Below are 27,497 nucleotides of genomic sequence, written 5' to 3'. Positions count from 1 at the left end.
GTGCTGCACTGAGTGACTAACTACCGTCTCTAACAGTTATCTAAGACACTGAGATGATTATCAAAAACACTATGTACAGGAATGCAGTTACTTCAGTTGGTAGAGCGTTTTTCCCTATGTACAAGGCTGAGTCCTTACTGCAGCGGCCAGGTTCGATTCCAGCCTGTGGCCCTTTGCTGCATGTCGCCCCCTTTCCTCTCTATCCACTAGCCTATCAAATAAAGGCAAAAAATGCCCCCAAAACACTACAAAAATGAACAATAAATGCTATTAACAATATGCACAAAACTAACTGAAAAGTGTACAGTAACGTTACTGTACAGTTGACAGGAAGTAAAACGGATATACTGTATGTATGTGACACTAAATCGTGTAAGTTGGGAATCAGCTACTTTTGTTCTTGTTAAGTTTGGATGTGATTGGCTGACGGTCTCTCAGACTGTTTGAGAACAAACAAAACCACAGACAGAGCAGACGGTATGACTTGGCTCTTGAGGGAGGGAGCAGACAGATGTCTAACAGCAGGATCAGTTTCACTCTAAATCACAGGTTTACTCTGCTCACTGTCACCCCGCCTCATTCACCTCACCCTGCTTCCTTTCAGATAAACCTGCCGACCAATCAGCTGGCAGCAGGGCAGGTTGCTGAGTTTGAATGACAGGTTGTGGTGTGATGGCGGTTCATTAACACTAATTAACTCTGGAGCTGTGTGTGTGTGTGTGTGTGTGTGTGTGTGACAGATGGGAGTATTTAGTGGCACAAATAAGACTAATTCCTGAACAATAGCAAACAGTTAAAATTCCCAGTCAGGAAGCTGTTCCCACGGACACCAGGTAACTACAGGTGAGTTCAGGTGTGTTCATGACACAACCAAGGTAAACATACCTGAACTGTCTGTTATAATACCCCACAGTGTCCTGATATGATAAACTTAGTGAAGGTTGCGAGTCCATTATTGTCTATGTCACTCATGTTTCAGGTGTCACAGTGTTGTAGCTACCATTTAGGACACCTAGATCATGTCCTCATGTCATGCCGTGTTTTTTTGTGGGAACCTGGAGTAAACATGATGCGTGTTTGGCTAGATGATTTTTTTTTTGATTCAGTATATTAAGTCAAGCCAAGTTTATTGTCATTCTTCCCCATACAAGTAAAACCAAAAGCCATATCCCTGAGATGGATGGATTTCTCGCCTGAGTGTTAGGGGGGCCCAAGGGCGTAAATCTCATTTTACAGTTGGGGAGGACAATAAACATAAAATTTCTCAAGCAAAATTTTTGAAGGGGACAGAAATAATACAGCCAAAATTGTACTTGTATAAGATACGTGTACACAGAGGGAAGCCTTACTACTATTTTTCTTTATTATATACTCACACCATACACCCCCCTCCCCATCCCCCCCCCCCTCGAACTGACTGCCTCGAAACCGCCCTCTTTATTTCTCTTCCTCACATGTCACCTCAAAAAATCCCACCATGTGACCGCATGTAATGTGTGTTTTCTTGTGTATTATTATGTATTGTATGTTGTTATGTCATGTATACAATGTTGCTGTCTGCATTAATTCTTTTCTGGAAAGCGAGTGGCGGCGCTGAAAGCAATAGTTGTTTAAATATGACTTATATATGACTAATTATCTTGCATCCTCCACATACTAGTACTTTAGGTTTCGTCTGGGACAGAGGAGGTCTCTTAGTTCAACTGCAGCTGATCTGCCACCTAACATCAAACTGAGCAAAACCTACACAACGGTAGATCTACAACATTAACCCAAGATCAGTTCACACACAGGCTTGTCGCTGTGTTAGCTGTAGTAAGAGATGCACTGATAGCATTTTTTCTGGCCGATTCCAATTACCGATTATTCAAAGGTCTGACCTGCCGATTCTGATTCTTTCTTTTTACGAACTATAACTGACAGCACACACAAACATCTTTGTAACTTTTCTTTTTATCAGGTTCCCCATCTGCACCAGCATAAACATTGGCTATTCTCACTGGCGTCCATTCAATTGTATGGTCATAATGAAACATTGATTATTTGATAACATTCACATTTTCACTGGAGGGAGCTGTTTTGCTACAAAGCTACATATAAAATCCAACAAAGAAATTAGACCATTTTAAAATATATATTAATTGAAAATATTTGAAAGAATACATTACCCTATTTCTAGTATTTTATTTCTAATCTCACTATTTTCATTCTACTTAATTCTCCACCTTATTTTAGTGTTTACTCACAAACTACAGTAATCTGCTCACTTTGCTTTGCACTTCAGACACACATGCACCTATACTTGTTATTGGCTTGTTATTAATTACCGATAGAGCCACCGTGGTATGAATGACAACAGCTGTGTTCACTTTTGCTTTGCCTGCAATTTGTCTTCTAACTTAATATAAGAACGCGTCTCTTTCTGAGTGTTTCTCTGCAGATTTAAATTGTCTTCTTCACTTCAGTGAAGAACTTTCACACCTAAGACATGTTTAGCATGTGTGTGTGGCTGTGAGAATAGCCAGTTACTGTTTGTGTCGCTGTGTGCATGACGTGAAACACTGTGCGTGTAATGTTCAAGGTGACCGGCAAAATCGGATATTTGACGCCAGTCAGCAACGATTACAAGCTGTAAAATGGCGAGGCAAGGGAGGGAGGACTCAAAATATTTCTAAACTTTTTGTATTGTTTTACTACTTACATAGTTATTTTAAGTATATGTTATTATTCAATGATTTTTTAGGGGGGGACAACCTTCACATGGGGTCCCCCCTGCAATTTCCGCCTATGGTCAGGTGAATGTGATGACTTTGGGTTGAGTCACCTGCCCTGTAGTTGTGACAAGAGGCTAAAAGGAGAGCTGTCTAGTTGGACAAAATACCTAGGCACGCCTCCTTCAAGGGTTCAAGAGTATGTAAAGTCTGCAAACCTTCCATAAAATCATAATATCACATCACAATTGGGTGTCTTCTAGCTGTCAAGCGATCGAAGCCGCCATAGCCGGCTGGTATCACTGCCCCAGAGCCCCCAAGGCGTGACACATCCTGCTGGAGGCAAGGGCACGGGTCGATGGCACTGCTTTTGCATTAAACTGAAAACACGCACCAAAGCTTCTCATATACACTGGAAATGGAGGAGGTTCATTTGTTTTAGTGGAACCATTGTGGCTGGGAGACCTAAGCTGCTTAGCTCCTCCCTCTCAGTCGCCAAACCATGAAGCAGTGTCCCAGGACGGAACGAGATGAATCAACGCCTTTTGCTATAGGCCATTATTTTGTTTATAAATGAAACCCTCTAGTGTATTTCTCGCTGGTCAAAATAAATATTGGTTGCACATTTAAGAAGCGCTGCAGGTATGATCTCACTGACACACTGACTGTCAGACTGACCGTCTCAGGATTAAAGCTGAGACACACACACTGACAACGTGCCATATGGTGAGGAAATCAGATTCTATCCAGAGAGACAGACATGCAGTCAGACAGACAGGTGGGGAGACAGCAGTTCAGTAGGTTACAGCAGGTATGTGGCCAGATGGCATGCTGTGTGTGTGTGTGTGTTTGTGTGTGTGTGTGTGTGTGTGTGTGTGTGGAGCATCTTATTCAATGGTCTTACCGGTGAAATCAGGTTGATGAGGTTGATCATATTTGTGTTCCAGCTACTTCCGTGGTTTGTGCTGCGTTCACAGGCTGTGGGAAAATAAACAGTCTTGGGTGTAGCACCCAGTTTCATGCAGCTTTGACTGTGAGTGAGTGCAGGTATCCGATATTTCTTCAGCCGGACAGACAGAGTTGGTTGACATTGTTTTCTGGGCTCCGCCACACATTAATGAAACTGAGGAGATATTGGAGGAGTGGTTGAACATGTAGATAATCCTTGCAAATTATGCTCGTGATGGATGTTCAAAGCCACCAAAAAGTAGCGTAACAATGCAACATATTCATCAGCCCATCAAGAGTACTAGTAAAATACACAACTTTTATAATTTTTATAATAGAAAACTGAATATCATAATGTTGACCAATCAGAAACCTTCTGAAAAGGGTGTTTATTGTTGCTTTACATCAGCTGGGCCAATTATATATGTGTGCTGTAAAGGAGGAGTCTCATTGGGACAATAATAATCTTAGTAGAGTGACCTGTTTTCCAGCCAACTCTTGAGTTTGACAGTTTTAATGTATTTTGACAAATCTCATGTTTCTGTTTGCTCAAATGTTCCCACAGAATGAAAGAAACAGTCAAATCACAGCATTAGTAATTTAAAGGCGTTACAATATTAGTAACATTAACAGGGACAGATCTTTACATATTTGTCCTAAATCTGCTGTAAATGTCTCCTGAATTATGCTGCTATTGAAACTGTCCCGACTGGACTCATATACCACCAGAGACTGGTCAAACTGGAGCAATAACAACCAGAGATGTGATTCCACTGAAGTTTATATTAACCAAAACACACACACACACACACACACACACTCCTGACCTATTTTTGTTGCCCATATTTGGAGTTTTGCAATTTCTTTGAATATTAATGAGCTTCTCAACATATGACCTCTTCCTCTTATAGTCTGTGTGTGCGTGTGTGTAAAATATTTAAATAAATATTCATAATTTGAAATTATCTTTCATCAGTATTTATTTCCTCTCCCTCTCTCTGTCTGCAGGTCACCTGCAGCAGGTGGACATGTGCAGCTTCTCGTCTCTCGGCCAGTTGGTGCGTTTCGGTTTCTCTGCCATGTTTGGCTTTGGTGGGCAGAGCTTAGCACGGGCAGAGAAGAAGAGGTGGATGCCGTCATCGCGGCGACGAGAGTACGCTCTGGTGAAGACACTGGCTAGGTTGAGGTAACACACACACACACACACACACACATGTACACACAAGTTTTTACATTTTTTTTTAATTATATTTATTTGAAGTTTGATTATTTAAGAGGTCATATGTTGTTCATATATTGTTTAGATTTTAAAGCCCTCTGAGACAATGTAGGGATTTTTAGATAAAATTGACTTGAATTTAGATTTTAAAAAGTGTATCACTAAAAGTTACATAATTCAAAAATTACATTTTTAACAAGCGGCAACCTCCTTGGATGAATGTTTATATAACTCACAAATTTAAATTATATTAATGCTTATAAGTTATTAATAATAAAGAGTGGCTGCTATGAGTGACAGGTGGTCAGCTGAAAAAAAGTCAAGGGCAACTGGACTTTAACCTGGACCAAGTCCAGTTGCCCATGACTTTAACCTTTGTTGGATAACTATGACCTGGATGACTGAGAATCTTCATAGACAGCGTTTGTTTTGTTTTTTTGTAACAAATTCTTTTTTTTATTACAACATTTCACGCTTTTCCATTTCTGGTAATGGTTTGTGGCAGAGTAACATGACTGCTGGAACTCTAAAGAGAAGCGTATTTAATGGATCACCATGAAATATGGTACAGATTTCCGTGGTGCAACTGTTAGCATGCTAACAAGCTAAAGTAAGATGGTGAACATTATACCTGCTAAACATCAGCAGGTTAGTATGTGATTGTGAGCATGTTAGCATGCAGATGTTACATTTATCTCAAGCACCCGAGCCTATGTATAACCTCAGAGAGCTGCTAGCATGGCTGCACACTTTTAGTCTCTTAGTCTTTTTTCTTCCCTCTCTCCCTCAGACCAGAGGACTGTCAGCTGTCTTTTATACCAGTGAATAAGTCAAACAGGTATTTGTCCGAACACCGGTGAGAAACACACACACACACAACGTTAGCACTGTGTGAAACAAAGCAGTACGCAGTTGTTTACGGCTCAAAGCTCTGTACCGGTGGTGGCTGGTGATTATTTACCGAGGTGGGGCTACAGGGACTCACAGGGATCACTTTAACATCACTGTGCTTTAATAACTGATTTAAAAAGTTGTAATAACTACTGTTTTTCTGGCTCAACAACTTATTTTATTACTGATTTAATTATTGATTTCTTGGTTTCCTGGTTTGAATTGCAGTATTGTGTTTATAAATGTGAGTTTGTTATATTTATTTTCTTCCAAATAAACATAACTGTCTGTCCATGTTCAAAACTAAATTTGATCTCTTTCACAGAGACCAGGAACAGGACCCAGAGTCAGGTGAGACCGGTTCTTGCCTGTGTTTAGACTTCAGACACACAGATTTCCGTCTCTGTCAGCCAGTTTGATTTATTGCTTTTCTTTCTGTGATTGGTCGGTGTAGAAGGGGAGTCCTGGACGACCAATCAGGGCCTGTATCTGAGCATCAGCATCATGTCCATCCCCTGTCTGAGTCCACACGCACCTCAAGGACTGGCTCCCAACACCAGGTACATGGGTGTATGACGAACAGCTAATCCTTCTGAGAATGTTAAAGTCAGCTGAGTTCAGCTGCTGGTAATTTGATTACATTTCTGCTACTGAATGTTCTCTATCACTTCCTGTGTGTGACAGGTTGGCAAATGGGAGCGCAGCATTGATCGCAGTAGGAAACACTTCCAGGTCAGAGTTCATCAAACACCTGAAGAGATACAGCAGCTCTAGTGGACAGGTGAGAACAGCTTTCAATCAACCTCCTCTCTTTACTTTCAGGACAAACTGGAAACAACATTATTTTATTTTTATATTCTACAATGTCATAGCGCACTTTTGGCTGCAGAAGAAAGTGAAAAACCTCTAAAAACCTGCAGTACACTACCTGCTCAGGACTAAACAGCAGACAGACACAATTAGTGGAGCAGGGGTTTTCAAAGTCTCCCTCCCCTTAGTTTATTTACTCAGTTTCGCTCAATTCCTGGATGCCTATAGGATCATGATTATGTTATTATATCCCATACACACTTAACAACTGAGCCAAGATAGCCTGATATTACTGTTCGACATAACTTCACACTACACAAAATAAACACAAAGGTCTGTCCTAAGGCATTTATTAGTTTCTGACGCTGATAAAATGGGTTCCCCAAAAGGACTGTATCTCTGAACTCTCTCTTTAAACAAATCACACACGTAGGCCATTCTATGTGATCTCCTTTTGATAACTAATGTAATGTTGTTTCATTGCCATTCACTGAGCTTCCCCTGAAACTGTTTTGAGCCCCCCTGGGGAGGCGCTCACACTTTGAAAACCTCTCTATTGGAGCATTTACCAGCTTAACGGTTCAGTGAGTAAGTTGAAGTGGCATCTAGTGGTCAGGGTTGCAAATTGCAACCACGGTTCACTGTGCATTCACGTGCTCCTTGGATGGTCCCATTTCCTGAGTTGTGTTCATGTGCTCCTAAATTAAATGCGGAATCAACATGGATGCTACTACAAAGATGTGTTCGATTAGCATTATCAGAGTGTATAAACAACATGCAGACATCTACAATGTCTTATATCAATTAAATATTTTTTTAATCCAACAACAAAAAGGCTGTGAAAACTGTTAACATATGGTCCTCTTTTAATATCTTTCTATAATATAGACTACCCCCAGCAAAGATTTTATTATTTGTGTCTTCTTATAGATTTTAATACTGTTCTGAATACTTTCTTTCCCATGAACACTTTATTCCTCTTTTTTGCAATAAAATTTGAGGAAAAAAAATTCTGATTATTCCGACACCACATGAATGCACAATTTGTCACCGCTTATGTGTGGTCCTCTGTTTATGCAAATTTCACTTCACTTCTTACTTCTAATAAACCAGACAACTACTACTACTACTACTACTTCCTTCTTCTTCTTGTATGTATTCCACATAGTGATGTCCTTGTCCGTTTGAGCTACTGTAGAAACATGGCGGCGCAACATGGCGACGTCCATGTAAGGGAATCCACAGTGTATATAGATGGAAATGTCTCATTCTAAGGTAATAAAAACATATCGGTTCATTATGTAGGGTCTTTAAAACACCACTGAAAACATAGCTGTGTATGTTTATATATGTATATTGTATTTCTGTCAATAGATCATCCAAAATATTACACACTGGACCTTTAAAAGATGATGATATATCAATGTTGTGTTCACAGCTTGCTCGAGGCGAGTCATGACTGTCATGACATGTTTCTGTTGAACTACAAAAACACAAGTCCACACGTTCAGTGATGTTAAAGAGTGATGTGTTGTTTCAGAGACAAACTTTACACGTTAGCTGTTAATTAGTTGATGTTAATTAACTACAGCTGAATTAAAAATGAGAAGCTGCTTCCTGAATGTTTTCAATTGCTAATGAAAAGAGTGAGGAGAGATAAAATGTTTAAGAAATTAGTTTATTTTAAGTTTCTCACACACACATACACACACACACTTCAGCTGACAGGACTGACTCATGGTGATGTTCAACGTCCACGTCAGAGCTTAATAAATCCAAGTATTATGTTGGCCGAGAACCGGATCCAAAATGGAGCCAGCTACGTGAAGCCATCCCTAACGTGGCTTGTGTTGTCAGTTGTTGACATGTCACACTCTTGACCTCGCCAAAAAAAGCAAACTACTTAGTAGATTAGCCTAGTTCAGCTTGGCTTGGCCTGGCCAGTGAGACCGCACTCTAACCCACTTACTAAATATACTGACAGTGTGGCGTTTACTGTCCTGCACGGTAAACAGACTGTTTACTCACTGACCTACATCCTGGTAGCCTCCATCTTAACGGACGGAGTGTCAAACATGACAAGATGGGGCGTCCTGGTGGAGCAGCCGACGTGTGTGTGTGAAAAACTGAAAGTAAACCAGATGTGTAAAGTGTACATCTTAAGTTACAGCAACATTTTCTGTTTGTGTTTCCACGCTGAGCTGCAGAGGAGGGATAGTAACATGAAGGGGACATTTTGTACTAAAAGCACTTTGCAAGATAGCCTCTTGATGTGTCTAACTCAGACTGCTGAATGAGGGCTGTTGATTTTGTCCCCCATCACTTTTATTGGAGTCACAGGCAGGGTAGATAAGAGAAATGATTCCAGTAAGTAAAGATCCGTATTCATGTAGAAACCTGACTACTGCAGTGGTGGAGGAAGTATTTAGATCCTTTGCTTAATATATAGAAGTAGAAGTTCGTAAATATTTTCAGGAAAATTTATTAAGTCAGAGAACTCAATACAGAGAAATTACCCCTGTGAGTGTGTATAGTATATCTCATGACATACTGCATACTATTATTATATCATTACTTTAATTTTAAGCAGCTTTTTATTGTTGAAGTTGGTTGAGGTAGACCAAATTTTTACTAGTAGTACTAGTGGAGTAAAATTTACAATATTTCTCAGAAATATAGCTCTAACACTCTAACACTTCCTGTGCTCTTCTTCTCCTATCTCCTTACAATTTGTTTTGTATGAACTGCAGTAGTAGTTCTCTTACTTCTTTCCCTAGGTATTTACCCCGTTGCCATACACACTAACAGCTCTTACTAGTATCTATTGCCACTTTATTTACAGGACAGAGAGTATGTCTGTCTGTCTGTCTGTCTGTCTGTTGGTCTTTGCTGCCCCCTGTTGGAGCTCCATGGTGTTACAGTTGAGGAAGAAACCAAGGCACTCCTCCAGATTAACAAGGAGCTTAATGAGGATCTTAATGGGCATTTCTATCCTCCTCAGCTGACCTTTGACCTGCGATGACACACACACACACACACACACACACACACACATAGTCCTTGCAGTCTCTCCTGATTGGTTTGTCAGTCTAACTGTCTGATTGTCCTTGTGCAGTTCAGCTTCCCCTTCGTGGAGACTCACACTGTGTCTGCGGTGAGGATTCGCCCACGGTCGATGATTGGCTGGTCAGAGGAGGAGAGCGAGGAAGAGGCTGACTCCAAATCCTCGCCCATCATCCAATCAGAGGGGGCGGCCTTCCCCTGGAACATCGACGGAGAGCTGGTGGAGATCGCAAACGAGGTGCTCGTCAGGTATGATGCTCAAAAAATATATACTTATATTTAGAATATTCATAAATACTTATGTATTTTGCTATTCGTTTGGTCAATAAAACATTTATATAGTTTTAGGACTTAAAAGTAAACAATAAACTGTGTTACGGACATTACATAATTTGTGTACGTGGTGCGTCAGGGTCCACCCACAGCTCATCACTCTGTACGGGGAGGAGGTGGACGAGGCGGAGTCGACCGTCTCCTGCAGCTGCATCTGAGTCCAGCAGAAAAACTCAGCGCCCTCTCTAGGTCGTTAGTCTTTCTATGGCGATGTGAGCTAATGAAGAGGTTTCATTCAAAGTAGCAAGAACACAAAAATAGCTTCCTGTTCATGACACCTACGTTTAAGCTGCATTAATTGATACACTGCTCAAAAAAATACAGGTAAGACTTAAACAACACAATGTAACTCAAAGTCAATCACACTCCTGTGAAATCAAACTGTCCACTTAGGAAGCAACACTGATTGACAATTAATTTCACATGCTGTTGTGCAAATGGAATAGACAGGTGGAAATTATATGCAATTAGCAAGACACCCCCAATAAAGGAGTGGTTCTGCAGGTGGTGACCACAGACCACCTCTCAGTTCCTATGCTCCCTGGCTGATGTTTTGGTTACTTTTGAATGCTGCCGGTGCTTTCACTCTAGTGGTAGCATGAGACGGAGTCTACAACCCACACAAGTGGCTCAGGTAGTGCAGCTCATCCAGGATGGCACATCAATGCGAGCTGTGGCAAGAAGGTTTGCTGTGTCTGTCAGTGTAGTGTCCAGAGCATGGAGGCGCTACCAGGAGACAGGCCAGTACATCAGGAGACGTAGAATCCAATTGAGCACATCTGGGACATCATGTCTCGCTCCATCCACCAACGCCACGTTGCACCACAGACTGTCCAGGAGTTGATGCTTTAGTCCAGGTCTGGGAGGAGATCCCTCAGGAGACCATCCGCCACCTCATCAGGAGCATGCCCAGGCGTTGTAGGGAGGTCATACAGGCACGTGGAGGCCTCACACACTACTGAGCCTCATTTTGACTTGTTTTAAGGACATTACATCAAAGTTGGATCGGTCTGTAGTGTGGTTTTCCACTTTGATTTTGAGTGTGACTCCAAATCCAGACCTCCATGGGTTGATAAATTTGATTTCCATTGATAATTCTTGTGTAATTTTGTTGTCAGCACATTCAACTATGTAAAGAAAGGAGTATTTAATGAGATTATTTCATTCATTCAGATCTAGAATGTGTTATTTAATGTTCCCTTTATTTTTTTGAGCAGTGTACATTTTTAATTGATTACTGCAGCTTTAATAACCAATAAGGTTCCCTGTAAGCCATCTTAAAATGACTAACCAATTGCATGTGCATTATGAAATAAAGGTTTACCACTTCTAGAACCGATTGATGAGGACAAAGATGAATGTTTTATATCCAAATTAATGTTTACATTTTACAATATCACCAGCTCTTCTCAGAGGACTTTAATCTAATTTGTGTTGCCTATTTTTATTTTTATTACAATTTTCATTTTGTTTTATCTTGTCCAGTTTCTGTGGCAAAGATTCATCTGTGTTTAGTTTGTTGAAACTATAAACACGTGATGTAAAAATGTTGCTGCAACACAAGCAGAATCGGACTTAATGTGTCCAAAGACTGTAAAAGTTTTATATTTTGAAATAACTGTTTTTACCTAATATGGCTATTTTTATTCAGAAACTTTTAAGCTTTTGTACTGAGAAAATGCAGATTTTTAGAGTAACAGCTGTGATCATGATGAGAAAAAAAGTAGAAGTACAAGTTGTTGTTTTAAATAGAAAATCCTATATTTTAATAGAAAAGTGTTGATAAAAGCAGTGAGACTCTCCAGTGCTGAACAACTTTACATAAACATAATAAAACTAATTTATTAAAATATTAAAAACATCTCTCTGTGTGATGTACTTTTATACTAAATACATAAACAGAAGTGAAGGTAGCAGCAGTTTTAAATGTCTGTTTTCACAAAATACAGACAGTAAAACAACGCTGAATATTTTAAATACTTTAAACATTTGTTTTTCAACCCTGTGGCTCAATTTGTTCCTGGCTCTGCCACCTGTCTGTTACCCAACAAGTTGCATCTTTACTGCTATCAGGTTGACCTAAGAATTTGGTGCTTTATTCAAACCATTGTGTCAACAAAGACAGTACACCTGAGTTCACCTGAACCAGGTGAACTGAGATCAGTTCTTGTGAAACTGTGGTATGCACATGTGGTTCAAATGTACTTATTTAATTAGTAATGTACAGCATCTTTGAGTTTCTTGAAAAGCGCTTTATAAATTAATTATTATTATTGTATATATATTTATGTGGGCACGTCATTATTGCAAGTTCAAAAATATCTCACTGATCACATTCAACTGATCATTCTTACTTATTGTCAAATATCTGTTTTTAGGGAGGATAGTAAAGGAGAAGTGCTCGATTGGCTCCCACCCATACACTGTTCTCAATGTTTCCTGCACACATCAAAATGATTTTCCAGTACATCTCCATAAACTGTTTCCTAACAACAGAGGTAAACACAGCGGACTACAGATGAAAAAAACAGTAAACAAGTGTGAAATCATATCTGACGGGGTAAAGGCTCGGTCACACCAGAAAATAACACAGCAGTCCCAGAAGCTTGGTGATGTAGTGGGTGTTTTCACTCTGATAATTCCTCTGCCTCTGGTTGGCTAACCATAACCCTAACCATAACCAACGGAGGCAATGAGTATTAGTCAATCAGAAGCAGAGTTGTCGAAAATCTGGTGGGAAACAAAATAACGCGTTCTAATCCCTGAAATGCATCTCGAATGAAACAAGGGGCATGGAGAGAGGAGGTACCTGGAGGAAATCACAGGTATAGCCTATGTAGAGGTTTTTTAAGGGATGGCATCGCCCCTTCAGTGTGAATCTGTTAATTAATTGGGCTATTGGGAAAACAGCTTTACTATAATATAAAAACTTGTAATGTAATTAGCAAAAACACCTGTGGAAAGAGTGGCTCTAATGTTATTCATGTTTAATTAAAAATATTAGGTGTGTAGAATCTGAATCAACTTATTGACGGTCAGCAATGTCAAGGCAGCTTCCTATTGGTCAAATCCGTGTGTCTAAGTTCATAAATGTTTAGCGCCTTGGTAGTTGAACGGTGGGTGACCTTTGTGACTCCACGGAAATCTAGTGATTCTGACATGAAATTTCACTGTTTTAAACGCTGGTGTGACTGGGCCTTCAGAGGGAAAAGAACTCAAAACAACAAATCCCAGGGTAAAAACAGGCAAACACAGTGGTGGCGTTCGGCTTCCATTAAAAGACCCGTGCTGATTGTTTTCTATGTAAGTCCTATACCAGCACATCCCGACAGCCATCGATCGACTACCTTTTCTGTCTGCACAGCATCCACTGTGTTCTACGGACGTCCTATGGTACAACACAGCCCCAGTGCATTAAGTGTTGCTCAACAAAAACTTAGAAAGATAATGTACACAGACAAAACGATTTTCCAGAGAGTCATGAGCCAATCAGGCCAGGGGCACCTTCAATCTGAAGACAGTATGCACTGTTTTGCTAAGGTTTTGGGGGTTGAATGACTGGTTGCCTCAAAATGGTGCGAAACAGGCTTTGGTAGGTGTGTCAAGTGTTACTCAGCAGTGGCGTGTATATAAACTCCACCGTATTAAAAAGGCAGTGCAGTGTGCTTGCATAACACAACAGGGTGGTCAACTCACCACCGTTTCCATTTGAATAAACATTTAGCTATGTTTTGTCAGGGCTGAACGTGGCCCAGGTTTCAATCCTCTGAGATCAAACCTTCAGTTTGTGTCCTATTAAAAGACTCATCAATAACAGTGTCATAGATGATCCCAGGAAGCCCCGAGGCCTTCTAATAGGATTTGGATGAAGATTTGATTGTTTCCGGTTCTCTTTTTATTGATCCTCCATGCATCGCTGCAAGTCTTGTGAAGGCACATCAGGCAAAATAGTTTAAAATGTCAGATTTGTGTGTGTTCAGGAGGTGTTCACATTTTATCATTTTATCGTCCATCACACTCAACACAGGTCTGCGTGAGTGTGGCCATCTGACACAGTCTAGACAGACTTCATTGGCCGATCCCATTCAGCAGAAGTATTTTCTACTGTTTTAGAGAAACAGTTGCCATATTTTCATACACGGCGCTCCATCCATCAGCACATATGTCTCATTAAAACTGTTGCACAGTCACAGTGTGAACTCCACCCTAAGGTCAGAGGTCAGGGGTTAGGAAGTGCTCTCCCTTTTGTCGAGTTTAGGAACATAGTCCCAGCTGTCCCTGTTGAACTCCTCTTTCTTCTTCTCAAATTCCCTCTTAAAGAAACCAGCCTGAGAGACACACAGGTGGACAAACAAAAAGACAGGGACAGATATTTAAAAATAATGTCTGTGTTGCTACTACAACCATTATATTGTGATTGACTGCACTTTATCAGTACTATTATTTAGCATTATATTGCACTTTACTGTAGTTTATCTGCACATTATATTGTGATATACTGAAACATTTGCAGCACAAGGTGTCCATCAGAGAGCAAATTTATTCTTCAATTATTAAATGTCATAATATCAAAGATATTTGTTTATGATGGGTGTTTATGTAAAAATCAAAAAACAATATAGAATATTTACCTTCCACAGACACCAGATGAGAGCAGACAGGATCATCAAACCCAAAACTAAACTGACAACGATGATGAAGACCTTCACTGCTGTTGAGGGTTTCTGGGTAAAAAGAGCTTCCACCACCACCTGGAAATGTACCACAAACAATATATGATTGTTAGTAAGACCAAAAATATACAATATATAACAGTACAGTAAGATTACTTTGTTAACATTCAACTACGACTCCCATAAGGCTTTGATTGAACACTTAATGTGAGAAACTAATTTCAAGGTTGAACCTTCGATGAGGAGAGAGCTGATGATGATGATGATGATGATGATGATGGTCTACTTTGACTCACTCTACAGTGTTGTTGGTTCTTGGCTGTGAGTGGTGTCAAGGTGTTTTTACCTGTGTTACTGGTTGATCGAGGATGAGGACAGTGTGAGGACTTTCTCTGGGATTTGACATCAATGCTGTGCTCTCCAACCTCATGATACCATGCCGACCCTGAGTCAGAGACACACAGACAGACATCAGATGTTTCTCTAAATGTAAAGCAGCCTGGCTGTTTCATTCGAGCAGAAAAAAGACATGCGAATAAATTGATAAATATACTTCAATAATAATAAAATAATAAATATGATATATGGTATCTGTATTTGAAAAGAAGTGGTGGAACAAGTACTCTTTTACTTAGCAATACCACAGTGTAGAACTCAGTTACATTAAATACAAAATATAGTTAAAGTACCAAAAGTAACCATACTCATTATGGGGCATGTCCCACTTTATAATAACGTGTTATTGGATTATGACGATGCATTAATGTGCACATCACTTTAATGTTGCAGCTGATAAAAGGTGGAGCTAAATACTTTATACTGAGCTGGGTAACTTGTGAATGTCCTCCCACGTCGTTCAACTTCTTAAAAAAGTTTAAAGGACTGATTGAGGCTTTTACTATCGCGCGGCAGCAGGAAGTGTTGAGTTATATAGGAAGTGTTGGTCATCTTAACTTCGTTTCAACTCAAGGTTTTCTCTAAAATATTTCTACACGCTGCGTAGTAAAAGCAGCACGTTAGCAGCTGTAGCAGCGTCAATGCTCTGTCTGTGTCTATATGAGTCTGAGTAAAAACAGTAATCTGTGTGTGTGTGTGTGTGTTACCGGCGCTTGCAGTAGTACAGCAGGGTTCAGTCTGATCTCCAGTTTGATAATGGCATCTCTTCCCACCTCCAGCGTACCGAGACGACACACCAACCGCTCACACACCTCATCACCACGGCCGCAAAACTGCACACACACGTAGAAAGCGACTGAAGTTCACACACTTTAGGTCAGTGCGTAGTTCTGGGTGGCGGAGTGATGAATGTTCAACTACAACTCACTAGCCACACTAGCAGTGCAGCTGTGGCGATGGCAGTATTGGTTGTTCCACCACTTTGGTCCAGCCTGAAATTTCTCAACATGTATTGGAAGGATTGGCACAAGATTTTCAAGACATTCATGGTCCCCAGATTATGCATTCTGCTGACTTTTGTGTTCCTCTGATGATTCCTCTGGTGCCACCATGAATTTGGCAGATGGTTTTCAGTAAAAAAAAAAAAAAAAAAAGACATTCCCATCACCCTCAGTTGTACTTTGTGTTTACTGTTAGTTAGCAAATGTTAGCATGCTAATGTGCTAAACTAAAATGGTGAACAGGGCAAACAGTTTTTTTTTAACATCAGCATGTTAGCATTCTCATTGTCATAATGTTTGCATGCTGAAGTTAGCATGTGGCTCAAAGCACCGCTGTGTAGTACAAGTACAAGTACAACCTCACATCTCTCAAGAGTCTAACTTTGTCATGGCTGCAGACTGTTGAGAGACATTTCAACTGAAAACTTTTAAGGAAATGCTGGAGGATCACCAAAGTCATTAGTGTTTATCCTCTGGGGACCATGCATGTCTGGATGACATTTCAAGGTAATCCATCCAGTAGTTACGATATTTCAGTCTGGACCAAAGTGGTGGACCAACGGACAGACAGATAGACTGTAGTCACCATGCAAGGCTATTAAAGAAAATACTTTTCACTGCAGACTAGAATAGTTCTTCAACTTTAAATGTTTGTAGTGAACTTTCTTTTCAACAATAACCTCACTGATAAATCACATTTTCCCGCTACTTTATGTGAACGGCTAAATTCTACTCTGCCCACGAACCACAAGAGTTCAAAAGGTCAACATTAAGCGCCTGATTGTGGACAAATAAAATAGCCTGTTTCTGTAGGTTCCTTTCTGCACCATCATGTATTGTTAAGTTACCAATCACGCTCTAGGCCAATCAGGGAACTGTATATAGTTTTTCCAGAGTTACGCTGTGTAGCAGTGTGTTGCTGCTCTCTGATTGAATGTTTCTTGTGTTGTACCGTTGGCTTTTTAATCAATGAAGCAGTTTCTTAGCATTTGATTGAGTGATTCAACTGCCCGTTGTGTGTTATGTGTGAGCTTTGCATAAGAAGATGCTGAGAAAATGAATGTGTAGGGCTGTTTTTACTGTGTGCGTGTACCATTCTGCGGGTAGTGGTGGAGGAGAAGAAGAAGATAAGCTGTTTGATGAAGGAAGCTTCAGGGACATCACAGTCCTCGATGACTGAAACAGTTGTGTCACTGATCGAACACATACCGTGAGACGTCTGCAGAGAGGGAAAGCATATATTAATAATAATAATAATCCTTATTTGTAGAGCACTTTTCAAAAACAAGTTACAAAGTGATTTAACAAGTGTAAAGACAATAATACCCAAGAGACAATAATACAAAAAACAATACAAGATAAAAGCATGAAAACATTGAAAAGACTAAAATACAGATAAATATAAAATTAGTAAAATACAAAAAATAAAAGGGATAAAATAAAGTCAAATATGATCAGGAAAGGCTCTCAAGTATGTTTTAAGAAGGGACTTAATAACACACTACCTCTACTGCGACTTCAACCACCACTGCTACCATTACCCAATCAGCAACCACCATGGCCATGTGTTGATGACAAAGCATAAGTATCTTAAATAAAACTGCCAAAAACCTTAAATCTGGACAGATTACATTTTGATCAGATAGTTCCAGGTTTAGATACATTCTTTTGCCAGTATTAAAGTACTTTATTAAATTGAGAAAGTTCTTGTTGAAAATTAATTTTCCCTAAGAGTTAATAAAGAATTATTTAACATTTAAAAACTGTGGTTTCTTTTGTTAAATGAAAAAAAAAAAAGGTTTTAAAGAAAAGCATGTTTATATTTATCAAAGAAATATATTTAAACATGTTGCAGTTCCTCTAATGGCCACTGGATGCTGCTCTAAAGAAATTCTGACATTTCTGTTTTCGTTTTCAAGTGAACGGGAAAATCCTCTGTTTCTCTCTAGAAATAAAAAGTCACTTCATTTTGTTCTACAACAACTTCCAGTCTCAGTAAATAATTTCACTTCTTCTAATGCGAGCCTGAGTGACTATTTTCAGAATTGATTACATTAAAGTGAAATAAGGGGTATTCAGGGTCCTGTTAAAATGCCACAATGGCCAAGTCTACCCAGCTCCAGCCCGCAGACGTGACTGAAAGTGAAGGAAGTTTAACTTCCAAATATGGTTTGTCCCAGAAGACACCGCGCACAAAACGTGATGACGTTAATCTTGGCCCATGTACAGTATATCCTTTAGCTGCGGTTAGATTTACGTTAACGTTTACGTTGAATTTGCGACAAAATTTTTTAATTTTAATAAGACAAGATTGATATTTATTGTAAAAGACTATATTTTGAACTAAAAAATGATATGGTCTAAGAATAGTAAAGCGATTAAACAGTTAAAATGTGTAAATGTTGTTATATATAAAAAAATATATAAAATTATTATTATAATTAATTATTATGATGTTATTTAACGGCTCTGGTTTTGGCTAAAGATCTTTGTGTGAGATTAATTCAAGATTAAATATAGAGAAGAAAACATCCAATGGTTTTTTTACCTTGTTTTCCTAAGCCAACTTTTTGAAAGTTAGACTGTATGTTGTTGTGGTTCAAAGGCAGCAGGAGGGCCAGTAAATGAGAGTTTTGACGTTTTGATCTATGGTTTTGACACTCTTTGATCCCACCACGCGGTCACATGGTTCATGTAGCTCTCCAAACAATAACAAGGAATTATATTATTAGTATACTATACTATATAATTATAGTATAATGAATGTAATGTACTATATAATTATAGTATAGTAAATATTAACGCATAATGTACATCTTATCTTATTTAACGGCTCTGCATGGGCCGCGTGGCCGAGGTAAACATTTTGTGCACGGTGGCTTCTGTGACGAACCATATTTGAAAGTTGTCTGCAGGCTACAGCTGGACCCTTCTCATAATGACAGGTGTTTCAGCCTGTTACACCTCTGCCATTGTTTTTGCTGGTAGCTTGTCCCGTCTCAGCAGCACCTCAGGCACCAGCCCTCTTTAACTAAATTAGGTTTCTCTGGCTACTAACTGACAAAGATGGACGAGCAAATGTATCTTCAGAAACCTGTGAGATACTACAAAAAGTTTTTAAACTGACTGTGCTACTTCTACTTCTGTCACTACTACTGATGCTAGTCTTGGATGTACCTGCCAGTCGACCACCTGCAGCAGTCTGTGTCGGTAAGGTGCGAGGATCTTCGGTAGAGCAATGTCAACTACAGTATCCACAGACCTGCTGGGACCAGAGTTCAACACCTGCATACAAACAAAATAACAGATACACCAGGTCAGAAGAGACTTTTTTGTCTCCTGGATTCGCTATTTTGGGGTCTCAGTTCTATGTACAGGGCCAGCTCATAACGTTCACTCACATTGTTTCAAGACTTTGTATGTGAACACACCTGAAGGAACTTCTGAACCAGACTTACCTTGTAAGTGTAGTTGAATCTTTCAGCGTAGCACTCAGTTGGAGTCAAGTCTTCGTCTCCAAACACAAATGAGGTGGGAGTCACAAAACTGAAAGACAGACAGACATCAGTGGCAGCTAGTTATGATTTACCTGAGTGGGGCTTCAGGCAATGAGGACTTTTGCTTACACACTAAAAATGTTGTTGTGTAGCTTGGCGCACTAAGCTTCAAATCCAACTACAGAAGACTGTTACATTTACTGAGCTGAATCAGAAACACACTCCATCCAATAATTCAAAATAGATATTTAATCCAACTGTCTTCACTGAGCAGAAAGATCTTCTAGAAAACAAACAAAAAAAACTTCAAATTCAACATACCGTAAAACTTTGATTAATAGCCTGGGCTCTTATTTGCTAATATCACTGATTTGATCCTGCCTATATTTGGAACAGGCGTCCATATGGGACAGGCCTTTAATTCCTTTTGCACAAAACTGAAACTACTATGAAACAGTTTATTTATTTCAAACAGAATAATACTTGTATAAAACATATCCAATAATATCAAATACACTCATTTTATCTAGCGCCAACATGCGCTTTTATTTTGAAGTAACATCACGAAAACAACAGGGTGCAGGATGAGAGAAGTTAGCAGACAGAGAGCGATGGACTTCACATAACAGGATTCACTCATTATGGATAAATTTTTATGAAAAGCTGTTTGGATTCTTTTGATGGGTGGACCCTTACAGACTAAAGGAATATAAATAATGTGTAACATGTCCATACTGACATGTTGATCATATGTTTAAACATTAATATTTGTATTAACGATCTAAGCAGCTCAGAAGCAGCTAAAGCGGGCGACCCCGCAGGGTTTAAGAGGTTTTATACATCCAAAGAACTTCTATAAAAACCAGACCAGGCGTTTAATGGGGACCTGCGTTTATTTGTCAAAATGTCTTCCAACACCTGGCCAGTAAAGAAGATAGGCAGCTATTTGGGACTCGGCTATTAATTGAGGTTTTACGGTTAATGAAATACATTCATTCCTGTTTGTCAAATTAGAATTTTAGTCTTAACTTGGTTGTAATGCAGCAGTGACAAAATTCAGTTTAGCCTACTTGCTATACTTCTTTTTTGTCATGATGTCGCCATCTGTTGGACTGGACAAGTGGAGCTGGCAACTGCTAATATTGTGGTAATGTACAGTCCATTAGGTATTTCCTACTGTCTACTACGACTACATGTAAACAGGAAGAAGTTGAATAAAGCCGGAGCCAAAACAACTGGAATGTGTCCCCCTCATATCAATAACACAAGTATTACACCTAAAATAAAACTTTAATTCTTTACAGAGTGATCATAACTTTTACATGTTCATGATCCTGTCAAAGCACTGAGGTCGTCCGATCAGATGCTCCTCGATGTGCCCAAATCCAGGTTAAAAAAATAAAGGTGAGCAAGCCTTTTTTTAGTGGCTGCTCCAAATTTCTAGAATATTTTACTTATTCATACAAGAACTGCTCAGACTGATGAAAATCCTTGCTTAAGACCCACGTTTTGACACCTTGACCTTTTCTACTGTCTTTGTTTTAAATAGCTGTTTATGTATCCTGAGCTTTGAAAGCACTTTTGGTCTACTGTTGTTTTCAAATGAGCTATATAAATACATTTGAACTTGAACATAAGAGTCTGCTTCATTAACAATAAGCTAGTTATTAATAGCACAAGAAGTAAAAAAAAAAAAAAACAGGGTCAGTTTCACTTCTGTGGGTTTTAGGGTGTTGTCTTCTGCGTCCTTTTTACGCCCATTTACTTGTATTACTAATGTAATGTAGAAATGTACGCTCACTCACCCGTGGATGTTGACGTTGACTCCATATTTGAGAGGAAGAAGGAGACTGATGGAGTTGTCATGAAGATACTCCTCCCTCTCATAGTTATCACTCAAGAGAAAACAAATTTATATATGTAACCTGCAAACATCTTATCTTTAACTTACAGATGGACATTTAGTTCAATAATGAGTCAAGTTTATATTGTGCCTCAAATAATTTACCATACAAACAGGTTTTTGTGCACTGTGGATGAAAATATTCTTCAAAGTTAGTTCCTTAGCTTTTTATACTTAAGTTTATGTTACTGTGAATGCTTCTATTATTTGTCATTACTTCAAATTGTAACTTATAAAAGGTTTTGAGGACTTTCTTCACCTCTGGAGATGAGAGGAGTAGGGTGTCCTTACCTGCTGGTGTTGACGTGAATGATGATGTCACCAGGTGTGCTGTTCTGGTTAACATCCAATAGGAAGCTGATATTCAACTACAACAAGAAGGACGGTTTTTAGTTTTCTTATACATCTGTTTTAATGTCTGACAGCTGCAGGAAGATCAATCTGATTCCCCACTCTCATTTTCACATTCCCCCTTTTATTCATTTATTTTTATTCATCTTGATCTTTTGAGTTGAACTGTGTTCATATTTAAACTATAGCCTAAACTTTCACATGTTTAAGGAAGTTCCACCTTAAAACTGCTGCTCTGTCTTTTTCCACAGAGGAACTAAGACATTTCAACATTATGTTTCACAATATTTATTTTGGAAAACAACTAAGACAAAGGAAATACAGCAAACATCTGCTGATTACACAAAAGCTGGAGCAAAAAGCACAGTCACGCTGGATCTGACCTTTAACCTCTGGACTACAGGGCGTATTGAGTAGGACTCTACGGATGACAATACCAGTCTGCTTGGCCATTAATTCATGGTTCCCACACCATTAATCCTAATGATTTTCGTGATCCTCTGACTTTTCATCTACCGCCACAATGAGTGTCTCAGCAACTACTGAATGGATAGCCATTAAATTTGGTTTGGACGTTCATGTCCTCATTCATGAATTATAATCTTTTTGGTGATCCTCTGACCAGGTCAAAAATTAATTTGTCTAATTATTTGGTTTATGACTTAATACCTGCAGAATTAATACTATTCCCATCTGCATAAGCTATTTTTTTGTGTTTTGTTCTAATTAGCTAATTTTAGCATGCTAAAACACTAACGATGGCTACCATGATAAACACTACCTGCTACACATCTGCATGTTAGCATGCTGATGTTAGCATTTAGCATAAAGCACCGCTGCACTTAGGTGCAGCCTCACAGAGCGGATAGCGTAACTGTAGACTCTTAGTTTGTTATAAAACAGTTTTAATAACACTGTGATTGACTTAGCCTTACCTGAGCGTGGGCTGAGAGGAGGTGGCTGGTGATGCTACAGTTAACGCTTGTCATTGTACTGCTGGCTTCCTGTGTAATTTCACAAGTGACCACGTTGTCCTCCTGCACACACAGACACGCACAAGAAGGTTTGTTGTGGTTACTTTGTTTAAGGGTTATTTGTGTTGTTAAATGCTTATAATTTTCATGAAATCCCACTGACACTGTTTATGGTGGGTTTTTCAGCAAAAGCATGTCACACACCATGAGCTTGTGTGGTTGCACAGTAAACTGATACACCAGTTTCTCTTTTGTTGTAAGATTCTGCTCTATATGTGTTTTCTGTAGCATTAAACCACACACCACTCGCCAAATCAACCAAGATTGAAATCTTAATGGTTATAACGTTAAAATTACCAAAGATTTCCTCAAGATGCCCAATCAGCATAACATAAACTCACATTCTGCAGAACTTTAATGTAGTGGATGTTTTTGGGGAAACGCAGCGTCAGTCGCGGCAGGAAGGCGTCGTCTCCAGAGTTCAGCAGCAAGGTTTTCAACATGATGGTCTGTCCAGAGCCAAGAGCAAAGTACTGCTGCTGACTGATGACAAACAACGAGATAAACAACAACAACATTGTTGTTTCAGTCAGAACCAACATCAAAATACAACTGCTGACTAATGACAACAAAGGCCTTGGTGACAGAAATGATTTTAACACTTACTGCTATAGAAACATTTCCCTGAAAAGAAAATGATACACTTTTGCTTACTTTGCTGTACTGTCAATAAGTTTGACATCGTACCAACAAAAAATTACAGGCTATGGTCACTAACAGCACTGCTAAGATTTTTATTACTATACTAAAATTATTGAGTGAATGCTGAGAGTGATACCACTCTCGTGTCTGTACGTTGAATATGAAGCTGCTGCCAGCAGACAGTTAGCTTTGTTTAGCACAATGAGTGGAAAGTGCTAACCTGGCACAGTCCATAGTTTAAAAATGCAGCACCTCTGATGCTACATTACATCACATTTGTTTAAACATACATAAACAGAAATGTAAAAACAACAATCTGCGGTTTTAGTCTGTGTATTTTTTTACTTTGGCCCAAGCCAGGCCAGCTGTTTCCCCTGTTTCCAGTGTTTATGCTAAGCTAGGCTAACCATGTCCTGACTCCAGCTCCATGCTCCACACACACAATCCTCTCTTCTCACTCTTGTCAAAAAGTCAATAGTGTATGTGTGTGTGTGTGTGTGTGTGTGTGTGTGTGTGTGTGTGTGTGTGTGTGTGTGTGTGTGTGTGTTCTTACTGTGGCAGCACTAGTTGAGCAGAGAGCTGCATGTTGGTCGAACAGTTTACCAGAGAACAGGAACGAGCAAACCAAGTCTGACAGAGTGAGAGAGACAGTAATCAGTGATAATGTTGAACTGAGCAGTCATAATTTTCCACTTCAAGAACTGTGACCTCTGACCCCTGACCTCCGCCTCACAGCTGATGAATAATGTCCTGATAAGTAACTCCAGCTTTAAATTCCTACATGTTAACTCTTCCTGCTCTGTTTTTATGAGTCAGTGGGACATGGGGTGGAGATGAACTGACTGATGGTGGGTAATGTGCTGCAGATAATATGTGGCAGCTGTAAACACAGAAAGTCATTATCAGTGTGTGTGGAGGATCTGGCATCAGATTAGCAGATTCTTTAGGCAACTAGTTGGTTTTAGCCACAGTCTGTAGTTAGTTGGTGTTAGCACTAGTTGATCTAGTTGTTTTTTGCCCTAGTACCTGGTTGGTGTTAGCATTAGCCTGAACCTGGTTAATGTTAGCATTAGCCTGTACCTAGTTAGTAATAGCACTCACTGGTACCCAGTTGTTTTAGCACTGGTAACCAATTGGTGTTAGCCTTAGTTTGTACCTGGTTGGTTTGCACTAGCCTCTAGCTAGCTGGTAATAGCACTCGATGGTACCTAGTTTTTTTAGCACTGGTACCCAGTTGGCATTAGCACTGGTGTTTACCTGGTTGGTGATTGTGTTCTGGTGTCCTGCGCTCTGTTGCAGAATGGGTTTTAATGGTGGGAAAGTTTTGGAAGAGGCTCTGTGGGGATTTGTTTCTTTGTGACTGTAGGAAACCTCAAACTGGACTGGAGTAAAAATGTCCCTCACATCTTTCTGTAGGAGAAAGAAACAGGTACATCGAAGAGACGAGCAAATACAATAAAATGTTATTACTCCCATATTAAACTTATTCACTGTATGTTTTTTAGCATGTGTGTGAGTGTGTTACCCTTTGGTAAGCCACGTGTGTTGAACAAGTGAGCTGGCCGTGTCGTGCCCTCACACGCCCCTCGTGCTATTGGATGACCCGTTACCATGGAAAAAGAAACGATGAGGGAAGGATGGTTTATGGAGGAGGTCAGAGGTCAAATTATATTGAAGATCTGAAGAAGAGAGGAACAATCTTAAATATCAGTAGGTAAGTTGTAGACACTTGTAACATTTAAAGTAACATACTGTTTGAAAATATGAAGTTTGTAAGCAGCCAAATGACAGACCCTTCTTCTTTAAATCTGCCATTGTTATCATTGTAAACTGCATATCTGCTGTATAAGAATTTAAGGCTAAGGGGGGTGGGACTTGTTAGTCCAGTGATCTTAAACATCAACAGGTTGGGTGTAAAGTTGTATAAAAGGTCAGATTGAACCTATAAACTTAAATACTCAACAGTTTGGTTTACAGTACCTATCATTCCTTTGAAATGTCTGGACCTGACACTGAAGCAGACAGTAACATTGAAGCAGACAGTCTTGTGTTCTCGGCACAGCGCCACCCGCTGGTCAATATGCTCAGGCAGAGTCAGAAACGCCTTCACCTGAATCACTGGACGAGTCCTACAGCACACACGACAAATTCAGAGAAATTATTACAGCATGCCAACTGGACTGAAATACAGTCCAGTTACATGATTCCCTGTTGGAGACTGATTTTACTATTAATTAATATGTATCCTCAAGGCAAAGACTTCCATCCACACTATTTTGAGGCAGATGTTGGGAAACCTTTGCATATCTTATTGTGGGATGCCCTGTTTCACTTGCTGTATCATCTCTTTTCAAATTTAGCTAAAATAAGGAGTCTTTGTTCCTGTACACGTCTATGAAATGAGACAGAACAGCTGGAACACTTTCTAGGTCCTGTTGAAGAAAGCTTCAGTGTGGTTTTACCTGAGCACCACGGCCGAGTCTGAGAGGAATGCACCAACCGCCACATCTGCAGAGAGAAACAGACTTTAACCTTGATGAAAGAAGATCTAATGAGAACACAAATGTACAATATGAACACGGTTGTTGTGACATTTACCCTGGTAGCCGTTATCATCTATGTCAATGCCAGAGCTCAGCGACTGGCCGAACATCCTGAGGTCACGACCCAGGGTGGATCCTGTAATCCTCTGAAAACACACACACACACACACACACACACACACACACCATGTTGGATCTGAATGTGTCTCCTCACCACTATCTGTGCTGTTTCATCTTCAGACTCAAGATGAAGCAGCATCTTCCTCTTAATAATAATTAAGTATGAGGATGATCTTTTAAGTTGCCTGAAAAAGCACCATATTGTCCTCACACTGCCTGCCATATAACAGCCTAAGTGTAGTAATAAAACAGTTTCACGATGTCTAACGTGGCACTTGGTTTGATAGAAATGGCAGGTGAAACAGTAGTGGACGCAGCCAAGAACTGTTACGATGGTTCGGAATTGATCAGTCTTAAAGGAATAGTTAATTTTGTCTTGTTTTGTCCTGTGTTTGCTTTGACTACATTGCGGTCCCTAAACTTTTAGATCTATGCTACTTTGCTCAACATTGTAAGTAATACTGATATTTATCTATTCTATTTATTAATGTATTAAAAACTATAGACTCCTATAGGAGATCATAGGAGACTGATCATTGTTAGAGATATCTAATCATTTTAGATCTTGTGAACTGATAGGAATAATACTATGAAAATAAGACCCAACTTGTAATAAGCTGTATTATTGTTCTTCTTATTATTTTCTGTATCAGTGTTGGTGTTTGTACCTGAGATGGAGTTGGTGAGATGCTCTCCTTCCTGCCGTTGTAAATGTAGACGGCTCCTTTTAGGTCGTCTTCCTGTGGGGCACCAACTGCCACATCTACATCCACACACACCCACACACACATTTATTACTATCTGTTTTTTAAATATTAAACACTACAGCCAGCTTAGCTTAGCTTAGCAAAAAGACTATAAACGGGGGAAAAGCTAGCCTGGCTCATTTAACAGTAGCAAAATCCTCCTACCGGCACCGCTAAAGCTAACTAATTAACACATCCCATGTGTTTATATGCACAAAAAAAACGTTTTGCAGGTGGTTACTATATGAGTGAGGACTCGTGCTGTCTCCATTCACTAATCCATCAGCCCAATCTCGGCCTTTCACCAACACATAGATCTTCTTCCTGCCAGGCATCCACTGATTTATGTTGACATTTTCAGAGACTTGAAACTTTCTGTAGATTGTTAATAGATTGTTAATCGATCCTTTTGGAGGTCAGGTCCAAATTTCCTGGATGTGTGTTAGAGAGGGGTTTGGACTTATGACCTCAGCATTTCTAAAAAGCCCAGCTATGGTGCCGCTGTTCAGAAAATGTTCAGCAAGATGAAAGTAGTAGCATGCTTAGTACATAAACATGCGAAAACACCAGCATGGTCCTTTAATATTTAACCTGAGTCCTTTGAAGATGTGAGGGT

At 39.6% G+C, this 27,497-nt stretch overlaps 2 protein-coding genes across 2 annotated transcripts in view; one reads left to right on the top strand and one right to left on the bottom strand.

The window, feature by feature from the left end:
• Nucleotides 1-10,386, top strand: part of cerkl (ceramide kinase-like) — a 39,615-nt gene extending 29,229 nt beyond the window's left edge. Inside the window, exons 8-14 of the mRNA XM_038719733.1 lie at nt 4,668-4,845; nt 5,669-5,716; nt 6,095-6,120; nt 6,224-6,329; nt 6,454-6,550; nt 9,695-9,891; nt 10,055-10,386. Of these exons, the coding sequence (XP_038575661.1) occupies nt 4,668-4,845; nt 5,669-5,716; nt 6,095-6,120; nt 6,224-6,329; nt 6,454-6,550; nt 9,695-9,891; nt 10,055-10,133 (731 nt within the window). The 3' untranslated portion in view covers nt 10,134-10,386. The remainder of the gene's footprint in view (nt 1-4,667; nt 4,846-5,668; nt 5,717-6,094; nt 6,121-6,223; nt 6,330-6,453; nt 6,551-9,694; nt 9,892-10,054) is intronic.
• Nucleotides 10,387-11,714: 1,328 nt separating this feature from the next.
• Nucleotides 11,715-27,497, bottom strand: part of itga4 (integrin alpha 4) — a 29,648-nt gene continuing 13,865 nt past the window's right edge. Inside the window, 19 exon segments of the mRNA XM_038721027.1 lie at nt 11,715-14,303; nt 14,607-14,726; nt 14,995-15,093; nt 15,752-15,877; nt 17,139-17,264; nt 19,223-19,330; nt 19,504-19,591; nt 21,348-21,437; nt 21,737-21,813; nt 22,732-22,833; nt 23,172-23,313; nt 24,026-24,102; nt 24,730-24,882; nt 24,998-25,065; nt 25,068-25,151; nt 25,453-25,601; nt 25,935-25,980; nt 26,071-26,161; nt 26,804-26,898. Of these exon segments, the coding sequence (XP_038576955.1) occupies nt 14,202-14,303; nt 14,607-14,726; nt 14,995-15,093; nt 15,752-15,877; nt 17,139-17,264; nt 19,223-19,330; nt 19,504-19,591; nt 21,348-21,437; nt 21,737-21,813; nt 22,732-22,833; nt 23,172-23,313; nt 24,026-24,102; nt 24,730-24,882; nt 24,998-25,065; nt 25,068-25,151; nt 25,453-25,601; nt 25,935-25,980; nt 26,071-26,161; nt 26,804-26,898 (1,943 nt within the window). The 3' untranslated portion in view covers nt 11,715-14,201.

The sequence above is a fragment of the Micropterus salmoides genome, unplaced genomic scaffold (genome assembly GCF_014851395.1).
Source record: "Micropterus salmoides isolate LMB-PRFRI ecotype aquatic unplaced genomic scaffold, ASM1485139v1 Ms_hic_scaffold_15, whole genome shotgun sequence".
Taxonomy (NCBI): domain Eukaryota; kingdom Metazoa; phylum Chordata; class Actinopteri; order Centrarchiformes; family Centrarchidae; genus Micropterus; species Micropterus salmoides.
This window is presented reverse-complemented; position numbering and strand designations above follow the sequence as displayed.